At 31.7% G+C, this 27,395-nt stretch overlaps 1 protein-coding gene across 6 annotated transcripts; it reads left to right on the top strand.

Annotated features, from left to right (window-relative positions):
- On the top strand, window positions 1–27,395 carry fwd (phosphatidylinositol 4-kinase beta fwd). Of its 6 annotated transcripts, none has more exons than XM_074134932.1 (16): window positions 1–20; window positions 404–567; window positions 1,859–2,023; window positions 12,636–13,009; window positions 13,154–13,271; window positions 13,362–13,496; window positions 14,640–14,839; window positions 15,861–15,988; window positions 18,634–18,864; window positions 18,974–19,171; window positions 19,319–19,423; window positions 20,991–21,173; window positions 22,420–22,613; window positions 22,690–22,908; window positions 23,050–23,303; window positions 25,272–27,395. In XM_074134932.1, the coding sequence occupies exons 2-16, from the start codon at window positions 458–460 to the stop codon at window positions 25,454–25,456; spliced, it is 2,799 nt and encodes a 932-aa protein (XP_073991033.1). In that variant the 5' UTR covers window positions 1–20; window positions 404–457; the 3' UTR covers window positions 25,457–27,395. The 6 variants fall into 6 exon arrangements, with proteins under 6 accessions (XP_073991033.1, XP_073991036.1, XP_073991034.1 ...); XM_074134935.1 differs by lacking the exon at window positions 1–20 and having other exon boundaries at window positions 27–567; window positions 25,272–25,461; window positions 25,671–27,395; XM_074134933.1 differs by lacking the exon at window positions 1–20 and having other exon boundaries at window positions 27–567; window positions 25,272–25,480; window positions 25,671–27,395.

Genomic DNA, 27,395 nt, shown 5'->3' with positions numbered 1-27,395 from the left:
TTAATTATGGTTGCCCTGAAGTTAGTAATTTCTGTATTTTGTGTGTTTTGTTAGTAGGTTCGGGAGTTTGGGTATTTCTTTAGACATGACTAATAGTGTTCCTTAGTAAATTTTACCATATGGTTTCAAGGGAGGTGTTAGACGTTGTTAGTGTTTATTAAGGTATCTCTAGGATTTTGTAAGCAATTTGATTAGGCCAAGCCCAGTTAAATATGTACTGTAGGCTAACTACAGGGATGCATTATGCTTAATTGCCTTTGGAAATGAATGGTTTGATAGTTTTATCGAATTATCAGTACTTGTGGAACTATTTTGATATCAGTTCTAGTGAAATGTTTCGATATATTCTTATTAATAATGTTTTAAAATTCATGTTTCCATAATTCCGTTAATTATTATTTAGTGGTGGTTAGAATGAATTGTTTACTGAAAATGATGTGTACAAAGTCTTGATGTTATGATGAGTGAAGTACATCGCCTGAAGCTGGCCGTTGCTGTACCACCAGTTCACGCTAGGCCTAACACTCGTCTCAGCAATCATCAACGCAATCTAAGTTTAGATTTTAGGTATGAATTATTTCAGTTGTTCATGTTATTTTGATTTAAATTATTTGTTCTTATACATATATTTTAAATTCATTCGTAACTTTGCCCTCTTATCAGTTTATTCTGTGTGCTGGATACACATTATTCATGTCATAAAGTACTCGAACTGTATAAAACTATTATTCTTTTTTTGATTTCATTTGTTCTGTTTATACTATACAGAATCAGGAGATTCATATGAAACATGTGTGCGACTTTAGGTATAAAATTAGTGAAATTCCGTTCATGTCTGTAATTAGCACGCATGTATTGCTAATTGGATTGGAAACAATATACTATTACCCTCTCTCTTGTTCATTTCTCTCTTGTTTGCTAACACATCCTTCGCAGGAAAGTCCTTAAGAGGGGAGTCCTTGCAATAAGTGAAAGTATTTTTCGTTTCTTTTGTGATATTTTGTAACATTTTTAACATGTAATATTATTTTAAATTGTATTTATATTCCAAAATCACATGCCAAATTATTATTTTTTAATTCGCGTATCAAATGAATCAACTTTCCAGTGACCTTGTCATTCCAGTCATGTTTGCTAAGATAGATAAGTAAACTAATAGAGGATACCCTGAGTAAATTGAAGTTGTGAGATAGGCTTTAATGTTTTTGTTTTCTCCAAGTTTTTCTTTAAAGATACTGACTGGAGGCGTTATTTAAACGGATATTTCTCATAATTATCATTAGAAGTTTTCTTAAAAAAAAAAGAAAAAGTTTTTCTGTTCAACCTTGTATTTGTCCTTGTTTTTTATTATAAACAAACTCAAAATTACATCCCAATGTGCATTAAGTAAGATACTTGCAGAGTTTTGTGTCAGCATTTATTAAATATTATCCTTTGCAGAAAATGAATGTTTGTGCTTAAAGAAAGAGGGCTATAAAATTACAAATGTTGAGGCATATTGACCATTATTTATTTATTTTTTTTGTTTTGTTTAAGTTAACTGAAAGAAGTCGGTTTGTTTCTTTTTTAAATTGATAGAAATAATTGTTGGCATTCGAATTATTATCTGGATATTGGTGTCTTGAATAATATGTAGGTTACATTAAATTGCAATAGAATTCCAAATATTTAGTTCTTATCAGTTTGATTATAACCCTCCCAAAAAAAGTTGCTCGTCATTCTTTGTCAGAGTAATTCTCTAAATTATTATTATTATATTTTTAATTTGTTGAAACTCACATAATAATGCTTTCATTTTCTTAACAATAGAACAATGTTTAACATTTTAATTAATACATTTTTACGAATGTTTTCTCAGGTCTATGGGCATTCTCTTACCAGGCGTGAATGTAAATAATGTGAATTTTCATCAGAGGAATCGTAGTTTAGATTCTGCATTACAACAAATACCTGAAGTGGACGTTACACCATCACCTGAAGTTGAAGTACATCCAGGATCCGATGATTCCGGTATCATTTGCGGGTTAGTATGTTTCTATTTTTTTTTTTTTTTTTTTTTTTTTTAAAAGGATATAATTTTTTAATTTAAAAGGATCTAATACAATTTTGTGAGGAGTGTGTATACCTTGCGTGGATGTTCACCCAAACAATAGCTCCTTCAATAATAGCGCCTTTGATCTTGATAAAAAAGTAATTATTTTTTTATTTATCGTTGAAAAGTTCACTAAAAACAATACAATTAAGGGAAGATTCCATCCAAATTTCTAAGACGTTTTTACAAAACAATTTTTCCGAAAATAATTTTAAGCAAAAGTGGTAGTAGTTCTTTGACTACAGTTATGTGAAAACTAAAAACATATTCTAAGACTTATTTCAAATTTTAATCAATATTTTCTCAAGGCTGTGTGTTCGAAATTACGCAGTTCAGTTTATTGTTATGGAACTTAGGCAGAATCCCAAAGTGGTATCACCCTGAACTCTGCTGAAATAAAATTTTGCAGCAAGAGATTCAAATGAAAATTATATCATTTATTGAAGTGGTTAATGGGTTACATTTAAAGAAATCTGTTAGCGTCGAGTTAGTGAGAAAACTGAAAAATTCATTTATTAAAGGATCCGTTCTTGATCAATTTGGATCGAAACTTGAGTTCCCCAAGTAGCATTGGGACATCAAATTTGAACTTTGTTTTTTTGTTCAAGAGCCTTAATACGGCATTTCCTATGGAAATACAAAATCTAAAATTGCGCGATTATAAATTTCCTCTTAAGAGGGTTAAAAGTGAACACTATACGTTCGCTTTTAGTGCATTTTCTATAAATGAGTTTCCTCAACTAATTTTTAGATACCAAAACTAAATCAGTTTCGCAAGAAAATTACTTTCTTAATTACAAATGAAAAATTTTTACAAAGTACTCGATATTTTGAAATACAATTTTTTTTTTATATAATTTATAAAGTCGGCAGCAAATATACAGTCTAAACATTTTTTTTGTGGGAAATTTAGATATGATGTTTTCTATTATTTCCCGATTATGGTTCCATTTCCATCATGACGTCAATTAATATGCAAATTAGTTGGTGGAAGTTTGTTTTGAATTTTTCGTTAGAAGGTTTTGACAGCACTGTAACGACTCTCAACGAAATTTGACATTGAGAAGTTCTTTGAGAACTCAAGAAGAAAAGGCAACACTCTAGACCCTAGACCACACTTAAAAATGTACAGAACAAGTGATAAAACATACAATGATATACATTATTTGAATTGATGGGAGCGTAACATGTACCTTAATTTTTTTATTTGATTTTTTCGTACTTTAATTAGGTCACTGATATTACTATTAAGGCTTTTCAAATAAATTTGATTAGAATTTCTTTACTAAAATCTTGTAAAGTCTAATCTTGTTCTCGTCTGTAGGGCGACCCAGGTTGAGACTAAAACTCTAGGCCAATAACAGATTTTTCTATTTGTGCCTGCGTTGGTTTTTGATCACCGAACGGTTTCGGGCAATCGTCAGTTTTTAGGATGGTTAACAGTGTGGTGTGTATGTTCCCTAGACTGTACTTGTTAAAATTAAACAGATAGAATCAAACATGCAATAATAGACAGATACAGTATTTAATATCTATTTAGCTGTGTATTTAGCTGCAGGCTTCAGGTTTCTGAATCTGATACAAAGATCTAACTTTATATTTCCGCTGCCTTTATAGTGGTTTCAAAGTGCGTTTCTCGCGGTTTTACTTTAACGAGTTATAAAAAAATGTCATCTAAGTGGCTATTTTTGACTGAGTGAGCCTGTAGGATTTTGCAGTGAATGTTCCGGCATTAGATTCTGTTAGAACAGTTGGATAAAGCGTCCTTGGATATCTCTTTCTTGTCCAACTTTCATGGTCCATATATCGTTCCTAAAAAATTTTTAATGTAAGCATGAATTAACAAAGAAAAGCTCTCTTAATTTTTCCTATTTCTCGAGTTGCTTCTATTGCAGCCTTATAACATTTTAAACCCTTTTTAAAAATACTTTTTTTTTTCCTAACGCCCTACAGCACGGCGTTTTTGGTTTAAATTCAGTATCGTTTCCGAGCTACTAGATTATTGTGTGAGGCGCTTAATATTTTATTTTCTGTTCTTAATTTTGGATTTCTTTTATTCATTATATAGAATTTTAAACGTTTAATAATTTAACAGTTTTAAAGCTTTGGGGGCTTCTAAGTAATATACAATAGGCAAAAAAAGTATTTGCACACCCTGTTATTTCAAGGTTTCATATAAAAAAAAATCGCTTTTTTTCCCAAATTACGTTTATTTAACTTCTTAAATCAAGCACTATAAGATGATAAATAAAAATATGCAAAAGAGTCAAATAAATTAAGTATAAAGAACATAATGTTATTTTATACTGCAAAAAAAGTATTTGCACAGCTGTAATTTGGGATCTCTTGACATGTAAATAAAACAAATGCCCTAACAAAAGAGGATTAACGTCACCTTTGGTACTGTCTATACTCCCTTTATTAGATTCATTAGTTTTAATTGTGTTTTCAACTAGTGCATTGAGATGGCTCCAAAATCTAGAAAAATTCCTGTGAGTGTGAAACAGGAAGTGCTTACATTACATCGTGCTGGAAACAGTAATAGAGAAATCGGAAATAAAGTAATTTTATCGTTTTTAACAGTGAGGTATATCATTGAAAGAGGAACAACAGAAAATAAACAGCGAACAGGTCGACCAAGAGCCTTAAATGAACGGGAGAGGAGGAAGGTCTTCAAAGACACGCTGAGGAAACCAACTCACAGCGCTCAAAAACTTGCGCATGACCTGGCGTCTTGTTCAGGAAAGACGGTTACACCTCAAACAATAAGAAACGTCCTTCACAATAAAGTCATACGAGGCAGGCGACCCTTAAAAAAGCCATTTATTAGTGAGGTTAATAGGAAAAAACGTCTTGAGTTCGCCAAAGAATTTGTTAAAAAACCTGTTGAATTTCGGGAAAAAATTATTTTTTTCTGATGGAAGCAAGATTGAGGTTTTTAAATCACAAAATATAATAACAATCTGGAGAAGAAATAAAACTGGTTTGAATACAAAAAATATATTAAAAACTGTTAAGCATGGAGGAGGATATATCTTGGTTTGGGGCTGTATGGCTTACTCTGGGGTGGGTAATTTAGAAGTTATTGAGGGCATAATAACAGCTCGGTCTTATTTGGAGGTGTTGCGAGGCAACTTGAAGGCAAGTGCTGTAAAATTATGTTTGGAGAACGATTTTCATTTCCAGCAGGATAACCATCTAGAACATACGGCCAACATTACAAAAGAATGGCTCCTTTATAATGCCCCAAGAAGATTACTGAACCCACCTCAATCACCAGACCTGAACCCAATTGAAAATCTGTGGCATATTGTGGACAGGAAAGTCCGCCAGACCTCTATTACAAGTAAGGAGCACTTAAGACAAGTGTCAGTTAATTCCTGGAACAATTTATCAGATGAGGTGACAAGAAATTTAGTTGAATCAATGCCAAGGCGTTACAAGCCGTAATTGAAGCTAAAGGGATGCACACTAAATATTAAGGACAATGTTATGATTGGTTATGGGTAAACCAAATTATTTATTGAAATGTTTAACTAGGTGTGCAAATGCTTTTTTTGCAGTATAAAATAACATTATGTTCTTTATACTTAATTTATTTGACTCTTTTGCATATTTATATTTATCATCTTATAGTGCTTGATTTAAGAAGTTAAATAAACGTAATTTGGGTAAAAAAGCTATTTTTTTTTATATGAAACCTTAAAATAACAGGGTGTGCAAATACTTTTTTTGCCTATTGTATATACGAATTATATATTATATAATTATTTTATGTACACCTCGTATGTACAAGAACAAAAAAAAACCATTTTTCATTGAACTTTCTTTAATCTAATTAGAAGCTAACAATGGTGATTAGACCAAGCCAGAAATTATGAAGTTTATTCTAAACGTTTATAAAATGTTTTATTAGGTACAGAAACCATTGTCTCAAGCTTGGATTTTGTTGCATAATGTATAATACAGCTGGGTCCGACACATATGTTAAAGAAAATAAGGCATTTCACAGAGCAGCTATTTTTTGTGCTTAAGAAATGCTAAAATATTTCTTATTCTATTAAATGTTCAATATTATATTACGTTTCCATTTTTTTACATTGTGTTGTGATTTGAAAATTAGTGAAGCAAAAAAACACGATTCTATGCAGAAATAGAAATTCGAGCGTTTACAGGTTTTATAGAAAAAGGGTTTTGGTTATTTTTCTTTAAAGCAAAGCTGATTGAGGAGGCCGTGGATCAGCTGAGCCTTCGGAATAGTGTGAATTATCGAAGATGGATAGGGCTTGGGGGCTCAGCCCCCTATCAGACTATTAAATACCTTTTTCCAAAACCTTTTTCAAGTTAATGCTCATAGTCACTACCCCAACATGCCGTTACTTGGTATGATAGGTACATACTTGGTATGAGCCGTTTATTTTGAAAGTGGCATAAGTCACTTTTTCAAAAAAAATCGAGTTAATGGCAACACTAAATACAATTGAACGGTATATTTTCATTTTAAAAAAATTTGCAATCAATAAGTTGAGCACTATTGAGATTTGTTCGAGAGAAGTGTTGGTAATTAACGGTATAACAAACATGTTTATTTTGAAAGTGGCGTAAGTCGCTGTACTCAGGAAATTAATTACGGGGCTTAGTGTGAAAGAAATAGAAACATGTGATAAGTGTGTGTGAAATATTGTTTTGAATTATTTTCAATATTTTTAAAAAAGTTGTGATCATTGGACTTATTTTTATAAGTACGAAAGAATAGTGCAGTTTTGTAAATTATATTATAACCAAAAACTGATTTTAATTCTTCTCCTTTGGAGGAGCTCAGGTGAGAAGGGAGGGTCGAGCAGTTTACAGAGCCCAAGTTAAACAAAGTAAATCACTGCCCTTTCAAAACAATCACTTCAGTAAAATACGTCTGACAAAATTAATATATGTCAGTCATTTTTCTAAACTATTTATTTTGAAAGTGGCTTAAGTCACTTTACCGTAATGAAAAATGGTGATTTTTAAATGTTTATACGAAATTATTTATACTGAGAAAAATATCAGTATCATGAGATAACAAATACAAGTAAATCTTCTAGAAAGTTAGCATCCATATTTTTAAACGTGTTAAAACGCAAACCCTTGAATATCTCGACTTAAAAACAAAGTGACTTATGCCACTTTCAAAATAAACGGCTAATATGTATGTACTACGTACTATACTCATTCATTGTATAGTTATTACCTTGATTTTTACCAGACATTTTACAGAACATTGATTTTAATTAAGTTCTGAATCTCTAGAGAAACTTAATCGTTTCCAGAAGTAAACTAAATAAAGTATTCGTAAATGATTTTAGCAATTAATTGTTTTCTTCAGTCTTGTCAAAGCTATAAAGGAAACTAAATGTTTTATATAACCAAGAGATTGCTCATTGTACAGATTACACTTTAAAGGGATAGTGGAACTTCATAAAGACTAGTTTAAAAAAAAAAAAAATTTCAGCCATTTCAACGAAAACCAGAAACGTCACGCTTCCGGTTAATGGATCATGGCCAGAACCTTCAATATGAGATATGGTGGGAGGTATTTGAATATTCAGTATAATTATGTCATACACGGAAAATTGGTTAAGCTCTGATACTACTAGTACGTCAGAACTTTAGATATATATTTTTAACCGAATTAGTCTTTTAAGAAATGTTTTTCATAATTTTGCTATCCATAATTTTGTATGAAATACTAACTACATCCTAGGGGCCGTTTTTCTTAAGAAAATCTCAAAAAAATTACTAAATATATTGTAAAGAAGAATGTCCCTGAGTGAGATTTTTAACACTTACGTCTTGTTAGGCTCTACGAAGGCAATAAAAGTGAAATATGAAGTTAAGAGTTTGTCCAGATATTATCTAAAAACTACATTTTCTAGCATAGAGTACTTTTAAACCGTAATTGCAGACTTAAACTTAAATTGAGTTCAGATGAAAACTTATTGTACGAATAAACACCTCGTTGATCGTTGATCGAAAAATTAAGCTATAAATGAATTTTTTTATTGTAGGATATTTAAATAAATAAGATTCTTGAATCAGTGTTACTCGGTTTTCGAATTGCCCATTTTAAACCTACTGTAAAAGAATGATTTTAAAACCGGCCTTGCTTGCCATTTCTTGACATTTACTCCTTCCTTTAAAATTTTATTTTTTTATATTTTAGAAAGTAAAACTTTCAATATGTGTTAAATGATTATTTCGAAGGATTAAGAAAATGTTTGAAGCCATTTACAAAAAAAAAAAAAATTAAAAAATGAGTGAACAATTGAAAATTTATTTTAGAGAGTAATTTCTGTTTTATTTTTTACTTTTGGAGTTATGTTGTGTTAATTGTTTTATTACAGCCGTAAAATTTAGATTCGGAAAGATTCTCCGCTCTCTTTGCTAATTGATTATATAAACTGTTATTAAATTATGAAATGCAACAAAGAAAAGGAGTGATTTTTGTTCTCTTTTAAATATATTTATTATGAATGTCAGTTTTCATCATTTTCGATGAAGTATTAAAATAAAATTCATTACTAACATTTAACAGTTTTGGTAATAATGAAGTTAAATTTTACTAACATTACAAAAAAAAATTAACCATATTTTTTGACAGTTCAAACTGAGTTAACTCTGTAAAGCCATGTTTTGGTTCACCTCGTAATATTCAAAAATATTTCTTTTCATGTACGTCGAGATTTTTTTAAGCTCTACTTTCCTTGAATTAAATAAAAGCTATTTAGTACCAGCCACTTTTCTGCAGTAACAATGCCTTGCCATGAGCCAAGACAATATTTTCATGAGATGGTTTTTTTTAAACGATTTCTTAAAGAAATCCTTTGCTCGAAACCAGCTGCCTACGAGTTTCTTAATGCCCACTGTCTGTTGGACAGAGTTGTCTGCAAGAGAGAATCTATAAGGAGACCGGTACTCCGACACTGAAAAAAGCTCCTGATGTTGACACGCCTTAAATTACAAAATTATTATTATTAATATTTACTTAAAAAATGTAATTGCAATTATAATAGTTAGGTTGATTTATAAATTTGTTTTATATTATTTGTTATATTTTTAAATTTCTATCATCTTGAACCAAACTCCTATACCAACTATTGGACAAACTGCTGACATGGAATCCCCATACTAGACTGAAAAGACAAGAAACTAACCAACGCTACAAAACTTCTCGCCAGACTACTTGACAAACGTTCGAAACTTAACCTACATAACAAAAGACTCTTATATCTACTGTTACTGCCGACCTATTTGGTCATATGGCATCGAAGTATGGGGGATCGACTAAGGCTGGAAACATAGTGGAGCGGCGAGCAAAGCGGCGAAATCAAACACAAGTAAACATATGGGACCGCGCATAGTGGCGAGCAAAGCAAAGATAGAGCAACGCTATCTATAAAGAGTAGAGCGAAGCGTTATGACATGTTTGATTTCTTCGCTCTCATCGCGCTCAATTTGTAAAGGTTATTTTTCAAAGGTTATGGATATTGATACATTATTGGTTGTTTGTTTAAAGAAACTTCTGTGGGGCCATAGTATTTGTGAAGCTACAATAGTTTTTAATAATTAATAGTTTAAATTAATTAACAATTAGTAGTTAATGGAGAATTCAGGTAATTTTTGCTACATTTAATTTGGTTCTCAATCCCTTAATGCTAACTTTCATCTAAATACTAGGCAAAATTAAATTACATTTTCACGTCCTACTACTTCTGATCAGGACGAATTCTCCAATCCTTCTTCTGTAGCGTCGTACTATTCCAGTTTTTCAGATGAACAACATTAATTTATGACAAATCATGGTGTAGTGATTTAATAAAATTATTGTGTTTTTTTAATTGACTAATTTCTTTTTATCTGCATATATTTCTATTTTATTTTTATTTATTTAAATTGCTTTGCCCGCCGCTCCACTATGTTTCCAGCCTAAGCGTTCCAACTCACTACGCCTCCCAGACATTACAGTCAAAAATACTTCGAAAACTTCTTAACGCTCCGTTCTATGTATCTAACCTCACACTATCCATAATGGCCTCAAAATCCCTTTCATTACAGATCTTGCTATCACTCGTTTCTTCAAATTTCATTCCTCTACAGCAGCTCATCCTAACCCTCTCATAGAACACCTATCTTCCTCCACATTACCAGGTAATCCTCTAAGGAGATTGAAGAGAAGATGGCCTCGTGATCTTCTCTTATCGTGAGAGCAAAGCACGTTACTGGAGTGACACCACTCGGTGCCTTCTCCACTCATGATTCTCTTTTATTTCTTTTTTCTTTTACCATATTTGCTTGTTGCAACAACTGTTGCAGTGGTAAATTACAATAAAAAAAAAATTAATAAATGAAAGCTTTAATATCGCAATACAATTTTCGAATAAGCATTAATTATTATTATTACTTAAGATTGTGCACATTTTCGATTTTGAGTTGGCAATCTCAATTTTGAGGTCCTCTGAGTATGAAAAAGTGGTTTTTACTAATTAATTTAAGTTAATTAAATCATTTTTAAGTTCCAATGTAACGCAAAGCCACATGATGCGATCATTGTGCTAGTTTCAGTTTGAATCACTCGCAACATACGCGTCTCAATATGTACTTACATTCTCAAAATTAACTTCAGTAACTCTATAGAGAAATCTCTCCAAAAATTGGTACAACATTTTATACACATTCTTTTTATATATTCATCCATTGTTAAGGAATACAATTGGTAGGAAAATGAGGTAAAATAAGTTGTAATAGATTAGGTAAAAACACAACTGAACAGTAACAGAAAGACCAATAAATGTTCTGACTTTCCCCTCATTATTACAGATTCCAACATGATTCTATAAATTTTAAGTAATGTACATTTTTTATATTTACTACCAATATATTTCTGAATTCATCGCATCACATCTCTTCAAAGGAGAATATTATTATAATCTCATAAACTTAATCATCATAATTAAGGAAGAATGCTTTAAAATCGTCTCACGAAAAAATTATTTTTATTTCACATGAGTATAAATATACAAAAACGTACTTAGATCAATTTCCCAAATAGTGCAATCTAATTAACGTGTGGCACTTCTTGCACCAAGCCACAGTTATACAAAAACGCACTTAGATTAATTTCCCAAATAGTGCAATCTAATTAACGTGTGGCACTTCTTGCACCAAGTCACAGTTATACAAAAACGCACTTAGATCAATTTCCCAAATAGTGCAACCTAATTAACGTGTGGCACTTCTTGCACCAAGCCACAGTTATACAAAAACGCACTTAGATCAATTTCCCAAATAGTGCAACCTAATTAACGTGTGGCACTTCTTGCACCAAGCCACAGTTATACAAAAACGCACTTAGATCAATTTCCCAAATAGTGCAACCTAATTAACGTGTGGCACTTCTTGCACCAGGCCACAGTTATACAAAAACGCACTTAGATCAATTTCCCAAATAGTGCAACCTAATTAACGTGTGGCACTTCTTGCACCAGGCCACAGTTATACAAAAACGCACTTAGATCAATTTCCCAAATAGTGCAATCTAATTAACGTGTGGCACTTCTTGCACCAAGCCACAGTTATACAAAAACGCGCTTAGATCAATTTCCCAAATAGTGCAACCTAATTAACGTGTGGCACTTCTTGCACCAAGCCACAGTTATACAAAAACGCACTTAGATCAATTTCCCAAATAGTGCAACCTAATTAACGTGTGGCACTTCTTGCACCAAGCCACAGTTATACAAAAACGCACTTAGATCAATTTCCCAAATAGTGCAATCTAATTAACGTGTGGCACTTCTTGCACCAAGCCACAGTTATACAAAAACGCACTTAGATCAATTTCCCAAATAGTGCAATCTAATTAACGTGTGGCACTTCTTGCACCAAGCCACAGTTATACAAAAACGCACTTAGATCAATTTCCCAAATAGTGCAACCTAATTAACGTGTGGCACTTCTTGCACCAAGCCACAGTTATACAAAAACGCACTTAGATCAATTTCCCAAATAGTGCAACCTAATTAACGTGTGGCACTTCTTGCACCAAGCCACAGTTATACAAAAACGCACTTAGATCAATTTCCCAAATAGTGCAACCTAATTAACGTGTGGCACTTCTTGCACCAAGCCACAGTTATACAAAAACGCGCTTAGATCAATTTCCCAAATAGTGCAACCTAATTAACGTGTGGCACTTCTTGCACCAAGCCACAGTTATACAAAAACGCACTTAGATCAATTTCCCAAATAGTGCAACCTAATTAACGTGTAGCACTTCTTGCACCAAGCCACAGTTATACAAAAACGCACTTAGATCAATTTCCCAAATAGTGCAACCTAATTAACGTGAAGTCACGAAATTGTTTTGTAACTTGATCATAGCAACTATAAAACCGAACCAAAAAGAATACTATTATCTTTCTTTAAAACCAGAAGAAAACCTTACATAACTCATAGTATAATATTTAATATATGAAAAACTAGAATAGAATTGGATCTTCCATTACAGATCCGAAAGAACTGGTTCAACTTCTACACATCGTAGTGATGAAAGCCTTGATCTCGTCGAAGCGAGCAAAGAAACACGCAATGATTCATCTTACTGTTGCGTGGGTATCCGCTCCAGCGAGACGGAAATGACACCAGTATCTACACCTTCAATATCAGTCAACGATGTTACTGCCGACGAACCAGTCGAAGAAGAGAAGACGCCTACTGCACCAGAACTTCCACCACCGCCTCCGCCGCCTCCACTTCCTCTTCCACCCTCAAATACAGCCAAAGGATTTTTACTACGATTATTTGAATCTAAATTGTTTGATACGTCAATGGCTATCATGTATCTATTTAATTCGAAAGAGCCAGGCGTACAAAGCTACATCGGTCAGTGATATTTTTTTTTTTTTGTCTCCTAAACTTAAATGTCATTACAGTTCCTTTCCATTACTGATGACATTTAAGAAGATTTATTTCTAATTTATTAATTAAATGTGGAATTTGTAAAAGTAAAGTTAATATTTGGTTTAGGTAACAAAGTGTTCAGTTTCCCAAACAGTGAGGTAGATTTTTATTTACCTCAGCTTGTCAACATGTATATCCAGATGCCTGATGTTGCAGAGGTACTTCATCCATATTTAGTTCACAGGTGATACGAATAAAATAATTATAAAAATATTTATATTTATTTTTTTAATTTTTAATATTAACAAAAAAATATTTCATAAAAAAATTCTAGATGTCGTGAATCTGTTGATTTCTCTTTGAAGTGCTCATGGTTACTAGATGCTTACAGCTCAGATGCAGCCCTTTCATCAAAGAAGAAATCTCATGGTACAAAATTGAAGAACCTCATATTGTCAGGAGAATTAAGGTTAGTTGAGGAAAAAATCGTCTAAATCTCTTCTTTTACTACATCTCAGGGGTCAGAAATATTATTTTGTTTTCACAGAGAGCTATTTTTACAAAAAAAAAATGAAATAAAATAAAAATAGGATTAAAAAATTATAGAACCGTAATTTGAAAAAAATTTAATTTGTTATTTAATAATTGTTTTAATTATAAGTGTACAAGTCTGAGCAACTCTTCAGCTATCAATAATATATAGGTGAGTGAAACAATTAATTTTTTGCTGTATGGAAAAATGAAGATTTATGGCACCCTCGTGTTTTGTTTGTCAAAAATGTAATTATATTAATTGACATGCTAGCTTTATATTACTTAGGAGACTGGCTGCCATCTTTAACCTGATTCTCTGCAGCCGCGTTGATTCACTAGTACTAATGGAAGTGCTGATAGTGTGATTAGTATTAAGTAAAAGGGAGAACCTTGACCCTTATTCCTTTCGTAGATTACTATTGTCAAAGTTAAAGGTCAAATGTCATTAGCTAACTTTCTTTTTTACTTTCCCTTAGTCATTCTAGTCAACTTTTTAAATCAAAACTTTTCCCAGAAATTTGTTTTGAAGATAACCAGTGGAGGTTTCATATGTATGTTTATGTAACATGTCGGAGTTGACATGTGGTCAATTTTTATTTTTTATTTATTAATTTTTTATTTTTTTGAAAACCGCTCCAATATTTTCATTATGTTTTCGTGGATTTTGTGTGAAAATAGAAGCTTTATAAGTAAGTGTAATTTGTAACTGATAATAATGAAACTCCAAAATCGGCCAGAAATAAAGAAAATTTGCAAAGAACAAGAGTTGAGGCCCTTTAAAATAGAATATGTCAGTAGTTCTGCGGGGATTTCAAGATCACTTTCTGTTTTACTACTGGCGTCATACTTCCAGGGTATTTTGACCAAAACAGTTGATGATGAATCAATGTAGGCACCTATGGCCTAATTGATTGATTAAAAGAGTTATAAATATCGGTATCTTGGAATCCTAACTCTTACTCTGACCACTTTAATTATGTATCCATTATTTGAAAATAAAGGCCGATATCGATCTATACCAGGCTATTATGTATAGGTTACTTCTTTTTCATTTTTTAATTTATCACTCTCTGCTAAGGCCTAGAGAATCCGAGCCTACAAGACGGGTATCCCGACCTCAGGTGATTATTCCAAATGCTGGCCCAAATGGTCCTTGTACTACTACTAACAACAACTGCCTGGCTGCACCTTCGCCTCTCAAGAAAACACATCATAGATCTAAATCAGACGCTTCGGCCCTACATCAAGGTCAACAACAAAAGGCGAATTCAATGAATGGTTCGTAAGAACGTTAACCATAATTATTTCATAATTTAAAGCAGTGATGGCGAACCTATGACCCGCGCAAGCTTTTTCACTGACCCACAATTGCTAGGCAACCATTTGTTTGTTTACGCGGGTTGATTTAGATTTTCTAATTGTGTGGATAATTTATATTCTCTCTGTATTTTTTCAATCACGCATTGACACAAAAGCAATTTAAATGCTATCTATAACCTTTAGTTTGATCATTACAGATTTAAAACGCAAATGACGACAAATGCTTTTATAGTATTTGAAATAAAGCAAAAGTGTTTACAAAATATCAAATAAAATGTATAATTTTACTCATATTTTGTTTGTTAAAAAAATCGACAACCCAAAGCAAATAACCATATTTAGATTTTTCTTCAGATAAAACACACTTTTGTAAGGTTTTGTTCAGTTATGTTTGTAAAAAGAGACTTCCATAGCCACTTGTTTCGTCCCGTTTTACCCAGTTAAGCCAACTGAATTTTAAAGATGTTTAGTTTTGAAAATATTCAGTTTAAAATTTTTAAACTCTTGTGCAAATGGGCATTAGTGACCCAAGAGCTAGTACTAAAAAATGAACAAAATTTGACCCACGTCTCAAAAAGGTTCGCTATCCATGATTTAAAGTATTCATTTTGTGATACAGAATATTTTAAATTGTAAAATTGGTAGTAAATAATTTACTGAGAGTACGTGTTTGTAATTATTTATTTGGTATTTATCTAAAGATTGTACAAACAAAAAATTTTAATGAGAAGAAATAATTTTCTGGAAAAAACAAATAGTTATGATTTTATGTTGGGGCTAATTTTATTTATTTAATTTTAATTATTGATAGCGTCCAGAATCTGTTCTTGCTACATTTCGGTGTAGTTTCAAGTGAAATTGATTCAAATGAAAGGCTTAATTTGATGCATACATATCAAGATACTATCTAAAACCTGAATTTAAATGTATAAATTTTTGTTGTTGTTGTTGCACCTTTCTATTTTGTTTACTATTGCAGGATCAAATCGTGTTTGTTTGGGAGATTTAAATTCTGGTCGTGCATTTGATAACGGATGTACATGTTTTGATAGTTGTCAAGGAAAGGTAAACGACCTGAGAGGTAAAAGGACCGTTTGTAGCTGTGATGTAAGTACCCGTATATATTTATAACTTATTGAATATTTATTGATTATTACCTTCTGGTTTTGTTATTAATAATCACCTGCTCTTATAATCATACTTATTATTATTTTTTGCTATTCATTGAAAATGTTGTTTACAACTAGTGAAAGAAGGTTAACTAATCGCTAGGTTAGGCTAACTCAGGGGTCGGCAACCCGCGGCTCGCGAGCCGCGTGCGGCTCTTTTACCCAAATTGTGTGGCTCTTCAGCCTGTCCAAAATAAATTGTATATTTCAATTTTATTGAAATAAATGAAAATTTCGTTTATTAAAGTAAAGACATTTTCTCAAAAAGAATTTTAAATGTGATAGATTTGAAATTGAATAGAATTATATTAAAATACAGAACGTAATATACAGGACTGCCGCCATTTTCATTCAAATACAGGTTTAGTTATTACTTATTCGTTTATTTACTTTGTAATATGTGAAAATAAATATATAAAATTGTCAAAGTTGGGTGTTTTTCAACGTTTCGATTTTTCGTGCAGTTTTTGACGATTAACCCTTTTACCACTGTCCTAGCGGACAGTTTTAAAACATTTAAATGTTATTGAATATCATAAAATAATAATTTGGGGATACAAATGATCTGCAGAGTTATTTACACCATCATCCTTGCGGCTCTTGGTAAGATTTATTAAAATTATTTAAGGAGAAATGGCTCTCTACTTGAAATAGGTTGCCAACCCCTGGTCTAACTAATTTGATTGTTGAAGTGTATTTCCAGTTTCAAAATTCTCGCTATTCTTCCAATCAATCTGAATACAAAGGCTTGATATTCTGTCATCTCTTATAAAGTTTTCAGAAAAATCCCTTAAAGGAAAACCCACTTTAAGATGTGATTTTTAATTTCCCAATTTTGTTGAAAATGGTTCCAATGTTTTATAATGCAATTTGTGTAATTAGAATTACCCTTTCATAGTCGCATCAATTTTATTTCAAATCTTCCATTCATTTTCTTTGAAAATTGAATTTATTTGTATTTTGGGGGTCTGGCTAACGTCTTATGATGTTTCACAGTAAGTACGATTCGATTCTTGGAGTAACTTACGAGAAAATGTAAATATAATTATAAAATAATTATTTTATAATGTCTTAAAGATAAAATTTAAAGAATATCTTTGATTTTCGAATCGCTTAAGAGTTTCATCTTAGACATGTCAAAGTTGGGTGTTTTTTTAACGTTACACTTTTTCGTACAGTTTATGTCGATCAACCCTATTACAACTGTCCTAGCGAAGTTTAGTTCACTACCTCTAAATACCACAAGGAGATCATTCTACATTAGTGTTGAAAACTCAAAAATTACGTGATGAAGCCTATTTTCAAGTGGGCTTTACGTCCAAGTACAAATTAAGTTTCGAAACAACTTTTTTTTTCTCTCATTGTATTTTCTAATAAAACTTTTATGTTCAAACAATTTCAAAGAATGCGAGAATTTAAGAAGTTGACTTATAAAAAGTAAAAACTTCCATTTATTAGAAAAACTATTTTTCATTCAACATGAAAATAGGAATAAAAGAGTTATGATTTTTGAATATATAGTTTTCGTGACCGCAAATTGTTAAACTTAGGATGGAAGATTTGCGAGGAATCGGTCAAATAAAACAACTCGTCTTTTTGCCAACGTTTCGACAAATATATTGTCCTCTTTATTTGTCGAAACGTTGGCAAAAAGACGAGTTGTTTTATTTGACCGATTCCTCGCAAATCTTCCATCCTAAGTTATGATTTTTTTTAATGTTTCATATTTTTTGTAGCCTTAAAAAAACATGAACTGTTAATACTTGTTTTACTGTTTCATAAATATATAATATAGAGAGAGAGTAAGAAAGAAGAACAGAAATTTATTTTAATATAAACATTCTTTACTACAAGAGTTGGTCTTTTATAAATTATACATTTCAAACAGCAGATAAATAAATTCCGTTTTATACTCGACCCCTACCAAATCAATTTAAAAAAATGGAAATAATAATAGTAACACCAACAAAAATAGAGAAGGAATTAGCTCAGTGGTTAGCACTACTAAGCGGAAATCCCGAGTACGAATCCAGCTGTTGGTCCTTAAATTTTCTCTTCCTAGGAGCTTCTTACAACTCACTGTCCGGTGATGGGTGTGTAACGAGAGGTCACTGTCCGAAGGCGGGCAGGAAATTGAAAAAAGCTCTGAGCGTCCATAAACTCAGATGTTGACGCGCCTTTAATTAAAAAAAATATTAATAATAAACAAATTTGAGGATAATAATTAAAGTTAATTGAAAGGTTTTATCATTTTTCTTAAACTCTATTATTATATTGAACAGTAAATGAATTAGGATGCTTCATTTAAATATTTTAGAAAAGTTATTAGCGCTGTTTGTTGCTTTGGATTTCTGCAATGTTTATGATATCCAAGTTCTCAATAAATAATAGCTGGGCGAATGGAGTTGAAAAATGTCAACTCTATTTTTGCAGAACTTGGACTCAGAGCAACTGATATGCCGAACATATCATCACATTTATTATGCGATTTATTATATTTATTATTATTATACATTATTTATTATACTCGGATATTGACTATTGTATACGTTACATCATTCGGTTTGTAATGTTTTGTCGCAGGCGCCTCGCCTATCTCCAGAACTGGAACTGATAAAGACGCTAATTAATATTGGTAAAACATTAGCTACAGTAAGCACCAAGGAAGCGAGAACCACAAGGCTGATATCTGAATTAAGTTTGGTGAACTTAAACCTACCTGCTAGAGTATGGCTACCGCTCAACAGTCATACACCACATCATATTGTAAGGATTCCTCCGCATGCAGCTGCAGTGTTAAATTCTAAAGATAAGGTTAATATTTTTAATAGTTTTGAATCAATAATTTCATTCTCTATAAATATTAAGAGGTAAAAGATAATGTAAGATTGATATTTACTTTGGGTTTACTTTTTCACTTCAGGCACCCTACATACTGTATGTGGAAGTTGTTGAAGTAGAAGATTTGGCCACATCACCTGTTGTTTCGAAGAGTATGAACACGCTTAGGCATACAAAATCTGAAGAAAATCTAGCAGCTGCTCTTACCAGTTATTCACATCTAGAATTGGATGCAGAATCTGATTGTTGGTCGCAGGATGATGATGAAATTTCACAGCAGGTTGATATTTTTTGTTTTTATTTATTTTATACCCCTATAAAGTCATCAATATAATTTCTGCATATTTCTTTCAAAAAAATTTAAACAATAATGATTTGTGTCATAAACAGTCCTGTTAAGATTCTGAAAATTTATATATTGCCCCAGTTGGAGAAGAACTTATTAAAGAAGCCAAGAAGAAAAAGAAGGCAGACTAAAGCAATATTTACTTTAAATAATCCATTATCCTACTTCTGCTGCAAGATTAGGAAGGTAGAACCTTATTTCCTATCCTTTTACATTTCCTTATTATCCTTTTGAAAAGCCCTACTGGCACAACAGCAATCTGTGAAGTGAAGCTCTCAGACAAATCCTTGTTGAAAGTGAGAGCAGCCCATTGCAACGTTTTTATTCGCTACAAGATCGCACTAAGACTCGTCAAGAATCGAATCTGGAAGTGTGGGGCAATACCACAGGATTTCGATAATTAAAACAAATCCTAGTTTTTTTTGCCATTTTTTCGGAGCTTGTTTTTATTCTGTTATTAAAGTTAGGACCGAACTTGCAAGTTTTAAACTTACCACAGCTGCTGATACATTTTTAAAGCTGGCATAAAATGATTCGTCGTTAGTAGCGGATCCTAAGAAGGTTCGGGAACTAGAATTGAAAGCACTGTTCTTGGATGGTGTCCATAGCATACTTGGACTCAGAACTTCACAGTTGGTTTACAAGTGAACTACAATGATAGAGCAAATTTCACCGTCCAAATTATTTCAAGGAAATTGTTGCATTGTGCATTTCGTCAATAAGAGGAGACACCACCAAACGGAAGGCTCTATTCTTCATAGATCCATAGGTTCCCATCCAACTATGAATAATTTATTCAGTATCTAATTTACCAGCATCTAAAGAAGAATCAGCTATATGATAATGAGAGGCTGCGAGTGCAAGTTTTGTTACTTTAAGCCCCCAGGAATAGTGCGAATCATCGAAGGAACAGATCAAGGATCGAAGGATGCGAATCAACAGATAGTAGAAATACAACTTAAAAGTCGAATCACATGGGCTAGATTTAAAATACTAATAAAAAAAGTTGAATTGAATAAAAATTTGGATTTTTTTAAAATAACGTTTGTTTTTTTTTTTTTTGTTGAAATTAAAAATATGTTAATTTGTGCCAAAATTGTAATGTAACGCAGTGATTAATACAAATGGCTTCAGAGAATAAGTAAGAATTACGATGTGTTTCAATATATTTGAAGAATATGCAGGACGAACTGTTTGTACTTGATGATTTTTAATAAACTATGGATTTTGAAGAGCAATGAAATTTTCTGTAGAGTTAGAAATAATCAATGAATCAAAAAACACTGTCGCCGTGGAGGGACAAAATTAGACGAGTATAAAACATCAGCACTTCCGTGAATATTTTCATTGATCATTTGCCTACAAATGTGGATTAAGGGATTTGCAAAATAACTAAAGACTCAGCTAATTCGGCAATGAGAGTTGTACAATATATTAGTTAAAGCTGCAATAGATAATTTTTGGTTCTACTTTTACAACGGTATTTATAAAGTTCAGAATTGGACTTTTTGAATTTTTTGGTAACACAAATTTTGGCAATGGGAAAGCAAGGTGTTGATTGACATTCATATAAAAAGTCCCAACTCAAAGGATTGGATCTTCCTTCATAGGCTGTTGGGTCAAAGGGAAAAAGTGAATACATATAAACAATATGTATAAAAAATAAAATAAAAAAAATACAAAATATCAATTCATTTTATTTCTTTATTTCGTTCTCCTATTGAATTATGTAATTATTTTGTTTTAAATTTAGTACGTTGGTGTACGGAAGACTGTAGAACGAGACACTATATCTCAGCTATCTCAAGAATCAACGGATTCAAGAGAACCTTCATTATTTGCTGCTGGAGATATTCGAAGACGTCTTTCCGAATCATTACATGATCCAAGACCTTTCACCCATGATCCAGAAGATCCGTCCGCCGCAGCTTTAAAGGTAAATTTCCTAGGTTTTCATGAATAGCCCGATATTTTCTCATACTTCTGCCCAGTTTACAAAGACTATCAATTATTATCCCACATATTTTTTCATTGGTTTTTCATAGATTTATTAGCAGTAATCTCAAGCAGCAAATTTTATTCAGGACGAGCAAAAAACAAATTTGTTTTCCTATATTGGTCATTGTCGTTTGCTCTCTTCCGCAAAAGCCCTCTTCTAAAACTTTAAATACCTTGGAAGAATTTAACTTTACATCAGCAAAAGAGTTAAGAGAAGATAAGATTCTTATAGGGCGGCCATTAAGGCCTACGCCATTGCGACCCCTTTGGATCTATTGTGGCTCCTATTACTCTAAAGCTCACCCTTCAGAGCCGTCCGTTTAATCAGACTCTTAATTCTGGAGAGCGACTCTTGGTTAAAGCTCACAGGTCTTGGTTTTTCCACCCCGAGAAGTAACATCTTTAGCCAGACTAGCTCCTCACACTGACACAACACGTGCAGTGCCGTTTCTTCCTCTTCTTGACAGAACCTACAAAGGCCAGTCCCGTACGATGCATGTGTTTTCTGAGCCTGTAACAAAAGAGTTACAGATTGCGTTGTGTGTGTACTGGAATCTCCAACCCGCACTTCTCAATAAAGTCAATGATCGAGGCGATCTAGTTGTAGTTACTTTACCTACAAGTCAAAATATTTGTGCCTCAAGGACTCTTTTCCTTTTGTTTAGTCCTGTTGGAGCAATTTAGATCAGAAAGGCGTAATATAAATTTTAATAAAATGAAGATAGATTACTGAAATAAGAAAATAAATCATTATTTATAATTGTATAAAATATTAATGTGTCTAATCTCTTATTTTGTTGTATAATAAGTAAGGCGAGTTCTTAATATCATTATTTCTTTCATATCATTCTTCTATCACAGTTTAGAGATTAATCTAAAGCATTGTCCCGCTTCAAAAAGTGAGCCATGTAGCAAGGGCTGAATGTTGATTATTTAATTTTTTTGTTTTTACTAAAGAAATCACTTGGTACATACTAATAGGTATTAATTAGATGTCTTTTTTAAAATTCATGGTGTGAATCAGTTTAGTCAAAATTGGTAACTTTCTGCTCTTTTTCTTTTTGGGATATAAATTTTCACGTCCTTTATTCTGACTTTGCTCGCTCCCACTTATAAAAAAATTAATAAATAAATAAAATAATAATAAAATGTTTTTTACTGTTATATCTTCTTTTATTACTAAGGAACCTTGGGAAGAAAAGGAACGTCGTATTAGAGAATGTTCGCCGTATGGCTATCTGTCTTCGTGGCGACTTCTCTCAGTGATAGTAAAATGCGGAGATGATCTAAGACAGGAGTTGTTAGCTTCACAGGTTCTCACCATGCTTCAAAATATTTGGACTGCAGAAAGAGTTCCACTTTGGCTACATCCTTACAGGTAAACAAAACTTCTCAGTTATTATTCTTTAAAACTTAAGTTTCAAATATTTTATATTATTTTAATTCTTTTGCAGGATTTTGTGTTTATCTGATGACTCTGGTTTAATAGAACCTATACTCAATACTGTAAGTCTTCATCAAATTAAGAAACACTGCCAATTGTCGTTGAGTGAATATTTTACTAAAGAATTTGGTCCATCCAACAGTGAAGCATTTCTTACTGCTCAGAGAAATTTCGTGAGATCTTGTGCGGCTTATTGCTTAGTATCCTATCTGGTACAAGTCAAAGATAGGTAAGGACATTGAATTGCTTTTCTAGTTTTAATTTATGCTAAGAATGTATGTTTATTTCCAACTAATGTTCATAAAATCATTAATAACGTCATTTTTGTTGGGTGTAATAAAACCAATGTTTTTTTTTTTTATCTTTTCAGACATAATGGTAACATATTGCTCAGTGGTGAAGGTCATTTAATTCATATAGATTTTGGATTTATATTATCTACTTCTCCTAGAAATCTTGGGTTTGAGACTTCACCATTTAAATTGACTTCCGAATTTGTCGATGTTATGGGCGGTCCAAAATCAGATATGTTTGAATATTTTAAGATATTAATGTTGCAAGGTTTAGTGGCGGCTAGAAAACATATGGATAAGATTCTCTCTTTAGTTGAAATCATGAGGCTAGGTTTGTATTTATTTTTGTATTATTTAATTTTAGTTCACATTATCTTAGGTTAAACTTATCAGAAATATGTACTTTATTGCAGAGTTTAATGATAAGTAAAATAGTAAAGTAAAGGAATTGCCTATTTTTTCAGGCCGGCTTTACGTCCAACTACCAATTAGTAGGTGTCGTTGACGGAGGCGACTTGCAAACATACTTTACTGTAAATTTCTTTTATTAACCATTAAATAAAATCCAAGGCCTAAGACCGGGGAATCGAACCCAGTACCACAATACATATTGGCTTCGCAGGTCTCGCCTCTAACCGCTTGGCTACCGTGGCGCCTGATTTTAATAATAATTTATTCATAATTTTTCACCAACTTTGACTGAAACTCACACGATTTTTTTTTTTATTGATAATTTACAAAATCAAAAACCCTATAGGCAACTGCTTGCAACTCAGAAATTAATTTAATAATTGTAATTCAAAATAAAATAAAAAGTAAGTCTGTGAGACTTCATGTTTTTATAAATCGTTGAACTTAACTCTTCTTGAAAATTAATTTGCAATCGGATTTTTTAAAAAAGGAAATTTAATCACTGTTTTTGTGTTTTCATTTTTAAACGGCCGATAACAAAACTGTTGCTGTATATAGAAATCTGACGTAGTTTGGAAGTATTTTCTTTATTTTTTTATTATTTAAAATAAAGTTATTTCAATCTAGCAGTATTGATTGGAGGCTGTAAAAAAAAAGAAAAGTAATGCCTATTTTTTCATCAAGTTCGAGGACTGAGGCAACTAGCAAACAAAATCCTTTATTTTAAATGTCTTTTAAATAAATAAATAAGCTTTTATTTCCATTCTTAAAGAAACAACTTTAATGAAACAAAAACTAAATTGCAAAACACTTTTTTTATTTTTGAAACAACTAGGCTTATTTCTGAGCAAAAACTTCTCCCTCTTTCTTTTATAATTGTTTAGGCTTGTTACACGTTCCGTTTCAAAGTCTTTACTTCTTTATTAAATAGAATAAAATTTAAGGCCTAGACCGGGAATCGAACCCAGAAACAATATTGATACCCTTGCCATAAATGTTTCTGGTTTATGGCAGCAGCTGGCTCGTGATTGTATAATTTTGGCCAGGATTACACCCTAGATCAGTGATGGCGAACCTATGACCGGCGGGTCAGACATTGGCCCACAATTGTTAGGCAACCATTTGTTTGTTTAGGCGGGTTGATTTATTAGATTTTCTAATTGTGTGGATAATTTATATTCTATCTGTATTTTTTTCAATCACGCATTGACACAAAAGCAATTTAAATGCTATCTATAACCTTTAGTTTGATCATTACAGTTTTAAAACGCAAATGACGACAAATGCTTTTATAGTATTTGAAATAAAGCAAAAGTGTTTACAAAATATTAAATAACATGTATAATTTTACTCATATTTTGTTTGTTAAAAAAATCAACAACCCAAAGCAAATAACCATATTTAGATTTTTCTTCAGATAAAACACTTGTGTAAGGTTTTGTTCAGTTATGTTTGTAAAAAGAGACTTCCATATCATTGGTTTCGTTCTGTTTTACCGGTTAAGCCAACTGAATTTTAAAGATGTTTAGTTTTGAAAATATTCAGTTTAAAATTTTTAAACTTAACTCTTGTGCAAATGGGCATTAGTGATCCAAGAGCTAGTACTAAAAAAAAAAAAAAAATCTTTCCCTTGCAGCCCAGTTTATCCAAAGCCTGAGCGCTTTCTAACTATAAAAACTATAAAAAAAAAATCTCTTTTAAACTCCCTTCCCCATCTACTACTCCTTTACAGGTAAAAAAACTTAAGTGAACATTCCTCTATCAACGTAAATAGTTTACATAATGTTTGTATGTTGTAAGAAATTATTCTTCAGTGATTTCACTTAAATGCAAGGTAATTCCTAAACATACTTAACAATTCAACATTGATAAAGTTTCCTCTTCGCAGGTTCCCAGTTGCCTTGTTTCAAATGTGGTGCAGCAACAGTGCAAGGATTAAAAAATCGTTTTCATATGAATATGACTGAAGAACAGTTACAACTATTGATAGACAACTTAGTGGAATCCAGTATACACTCTATATCAACTAAACTTTATGACGGTTTCCAGTATCTAACTAATGGCATCCTTTAAATGAGGTTCATTTTATAACTAAATGTATAAATATTTTTTCTTTATTTCCTTTATATATATATTTGTTTATTATAATGTAATGCATTGTTACGTATATAATGCATTGTTTTTTTATCTTCATTTTTGTCTTGAGAAAATATTCGGTGATATTCGCTTCAAAGTATAAGGAAAAAACATTTTGATAGCTCTCCTAAAGAATTCATTTTATTTGTAGAAAAAAAAAAAAAGCCGTCCAGAAATATTTATATTGCTAAAAGAAACGAAAGAAATAAACATTTTGCTCTTTTACTCAACAGCTTGTGTGGTGGTCATAAGCTAACTACTGGGATGTAAATAAAATCGACAAACTTTAAGAAAAATAACAATATTTGTATAAATAAAGCCCTCATATTTAAATATATTAACATTGAATCTTTTTAAGAAGAAAATCTAAATAAAAATGATTTAACAGTTTTATATAAAATTTTGTTCTAAGTTTAATAAGAAAGAAAGGAATATTCAATTTTCAATTCTATCTTAGTTATTTATTTTATTTTACTTAACTTTGTCTGAAAGAAATCCATTATTTAAGAAAACTATTATTAAAGAAATGAATCCCATTCAAGTGCCTCATTTTTTATTTTGGGTTTTTGTCTTTCATGTATTAATTCTTTGTTAATTTAAAAAAAAAATTATAAAATAAAAACTCAACAATTTAAGCACCAAACTTACAAAGTTTTTTTTTTTAATTGTGTAAACTTTTTTTACGGAACGTCTATATATTTTTGTAGTTGTAGTTAATATTACTCTAGTCAGTTAATCACTTGAAATTTTTTCTTTAGCTTCCATATTGTATCCTGAGGTCATGCAGTCTGTGCGCCATCTTTTTATACGATTTACTCTAACCATAATGGAGGCATTGCTCTCCTCATCGAATATTCTTTCTCATTTTTCGACGGGAAAACCAGCTGATATTTCATACCCATTATTTGCGATCCTTTACTGTTTTTTGACTTCCTGTCATCCATATTGCTGTTGATCTCTCTTAATGTGGGTTTGTTATTGCTTTCAGTTTATTTCATTATATTATTGCATTCTGTTGTACTGGATATAAATTAAGTTCGTATCCTAATTTAAGCTAGTGGTTGGAATTCGCTTTCGTTTCTTTGCTGCGATTTTATGTCCAGCTACGATCAGAAATTATCATTTTGCTATTAAACTTGTTGGTAGCGCCTTAGCCGAGGTAGATATTGTCAAGGGATATATTTTAGCTTAAGTCTACTTGGCATAAGGTCCTCTAGCTTATCTCCTTCTGGACATTCATCACAGCATTGCTTTAAATTTTCCAAGATGCGCTTTTTCTTTCTCTTCAGTTTAACGTGCAGAAATGTGCTCAACAAAGACCTGGCAGTTCACATAGCTAGTCTTAAATTAAATTGCGAGGAGTTTATTCACCTAAAAAATAGAGACACTCATTTATAAACTTAATTATCGAATTATGTTTATGTGTAGAAAGTGTTATATATTCCAGGATTTTTACATTACTTGCTCGTTTAACTCAAGAAAGAAAACATAATTATACTCAAAAACTTTTACCCTAAATAATAAATCCACTAATTTTCCTGTATCGCTTGATTTTGAATTTTTGTACACTTAAGGTAGCCACCCTGAAATATATATTAATTTTTTATGTTTAATAGCTAAAATGTCAAGTTTTAATTTGTTGAGAAAGAAGGAAATTGAAGAAAAGGGCATTTTTTTTTTTACAAAAAGCGCTGGGAAATGAATAAAAAATAATTAGCCCTCCAACTTTATTTTATATTATTATTTTTAGTATTGCTATTATCTTAATTAACAAAACAGAAGGTTACGCTGTTGTTTACAAGAAAAGAAAAGAAGTGCCTTTACATTTTTCAACTGCAACGTATACCTATTAAAAGAAAAAGAAAAAAAAAACAAA

Source organism: Rhodnius prolixus, unplaced genomic scaffold, assembly GCF_049639745.1.
Source record: "Rhodnius prolixus isolate KJV_2025 unplaced genomic scaffold, Rpr scaffold_5, whole genome shotgun sequence".
In the NCBI taxonomy this organism is placed as follows: domain Eukaryota; kingdom Metazoa; phylum Arthropoda; class Insecta; order Hemiptera; family Reduviidae; genus Rhodnius; species Rhodnius prolixus.
This window is presented reverse-complemented; position numbering and strand designations above follow the sequence as displayed.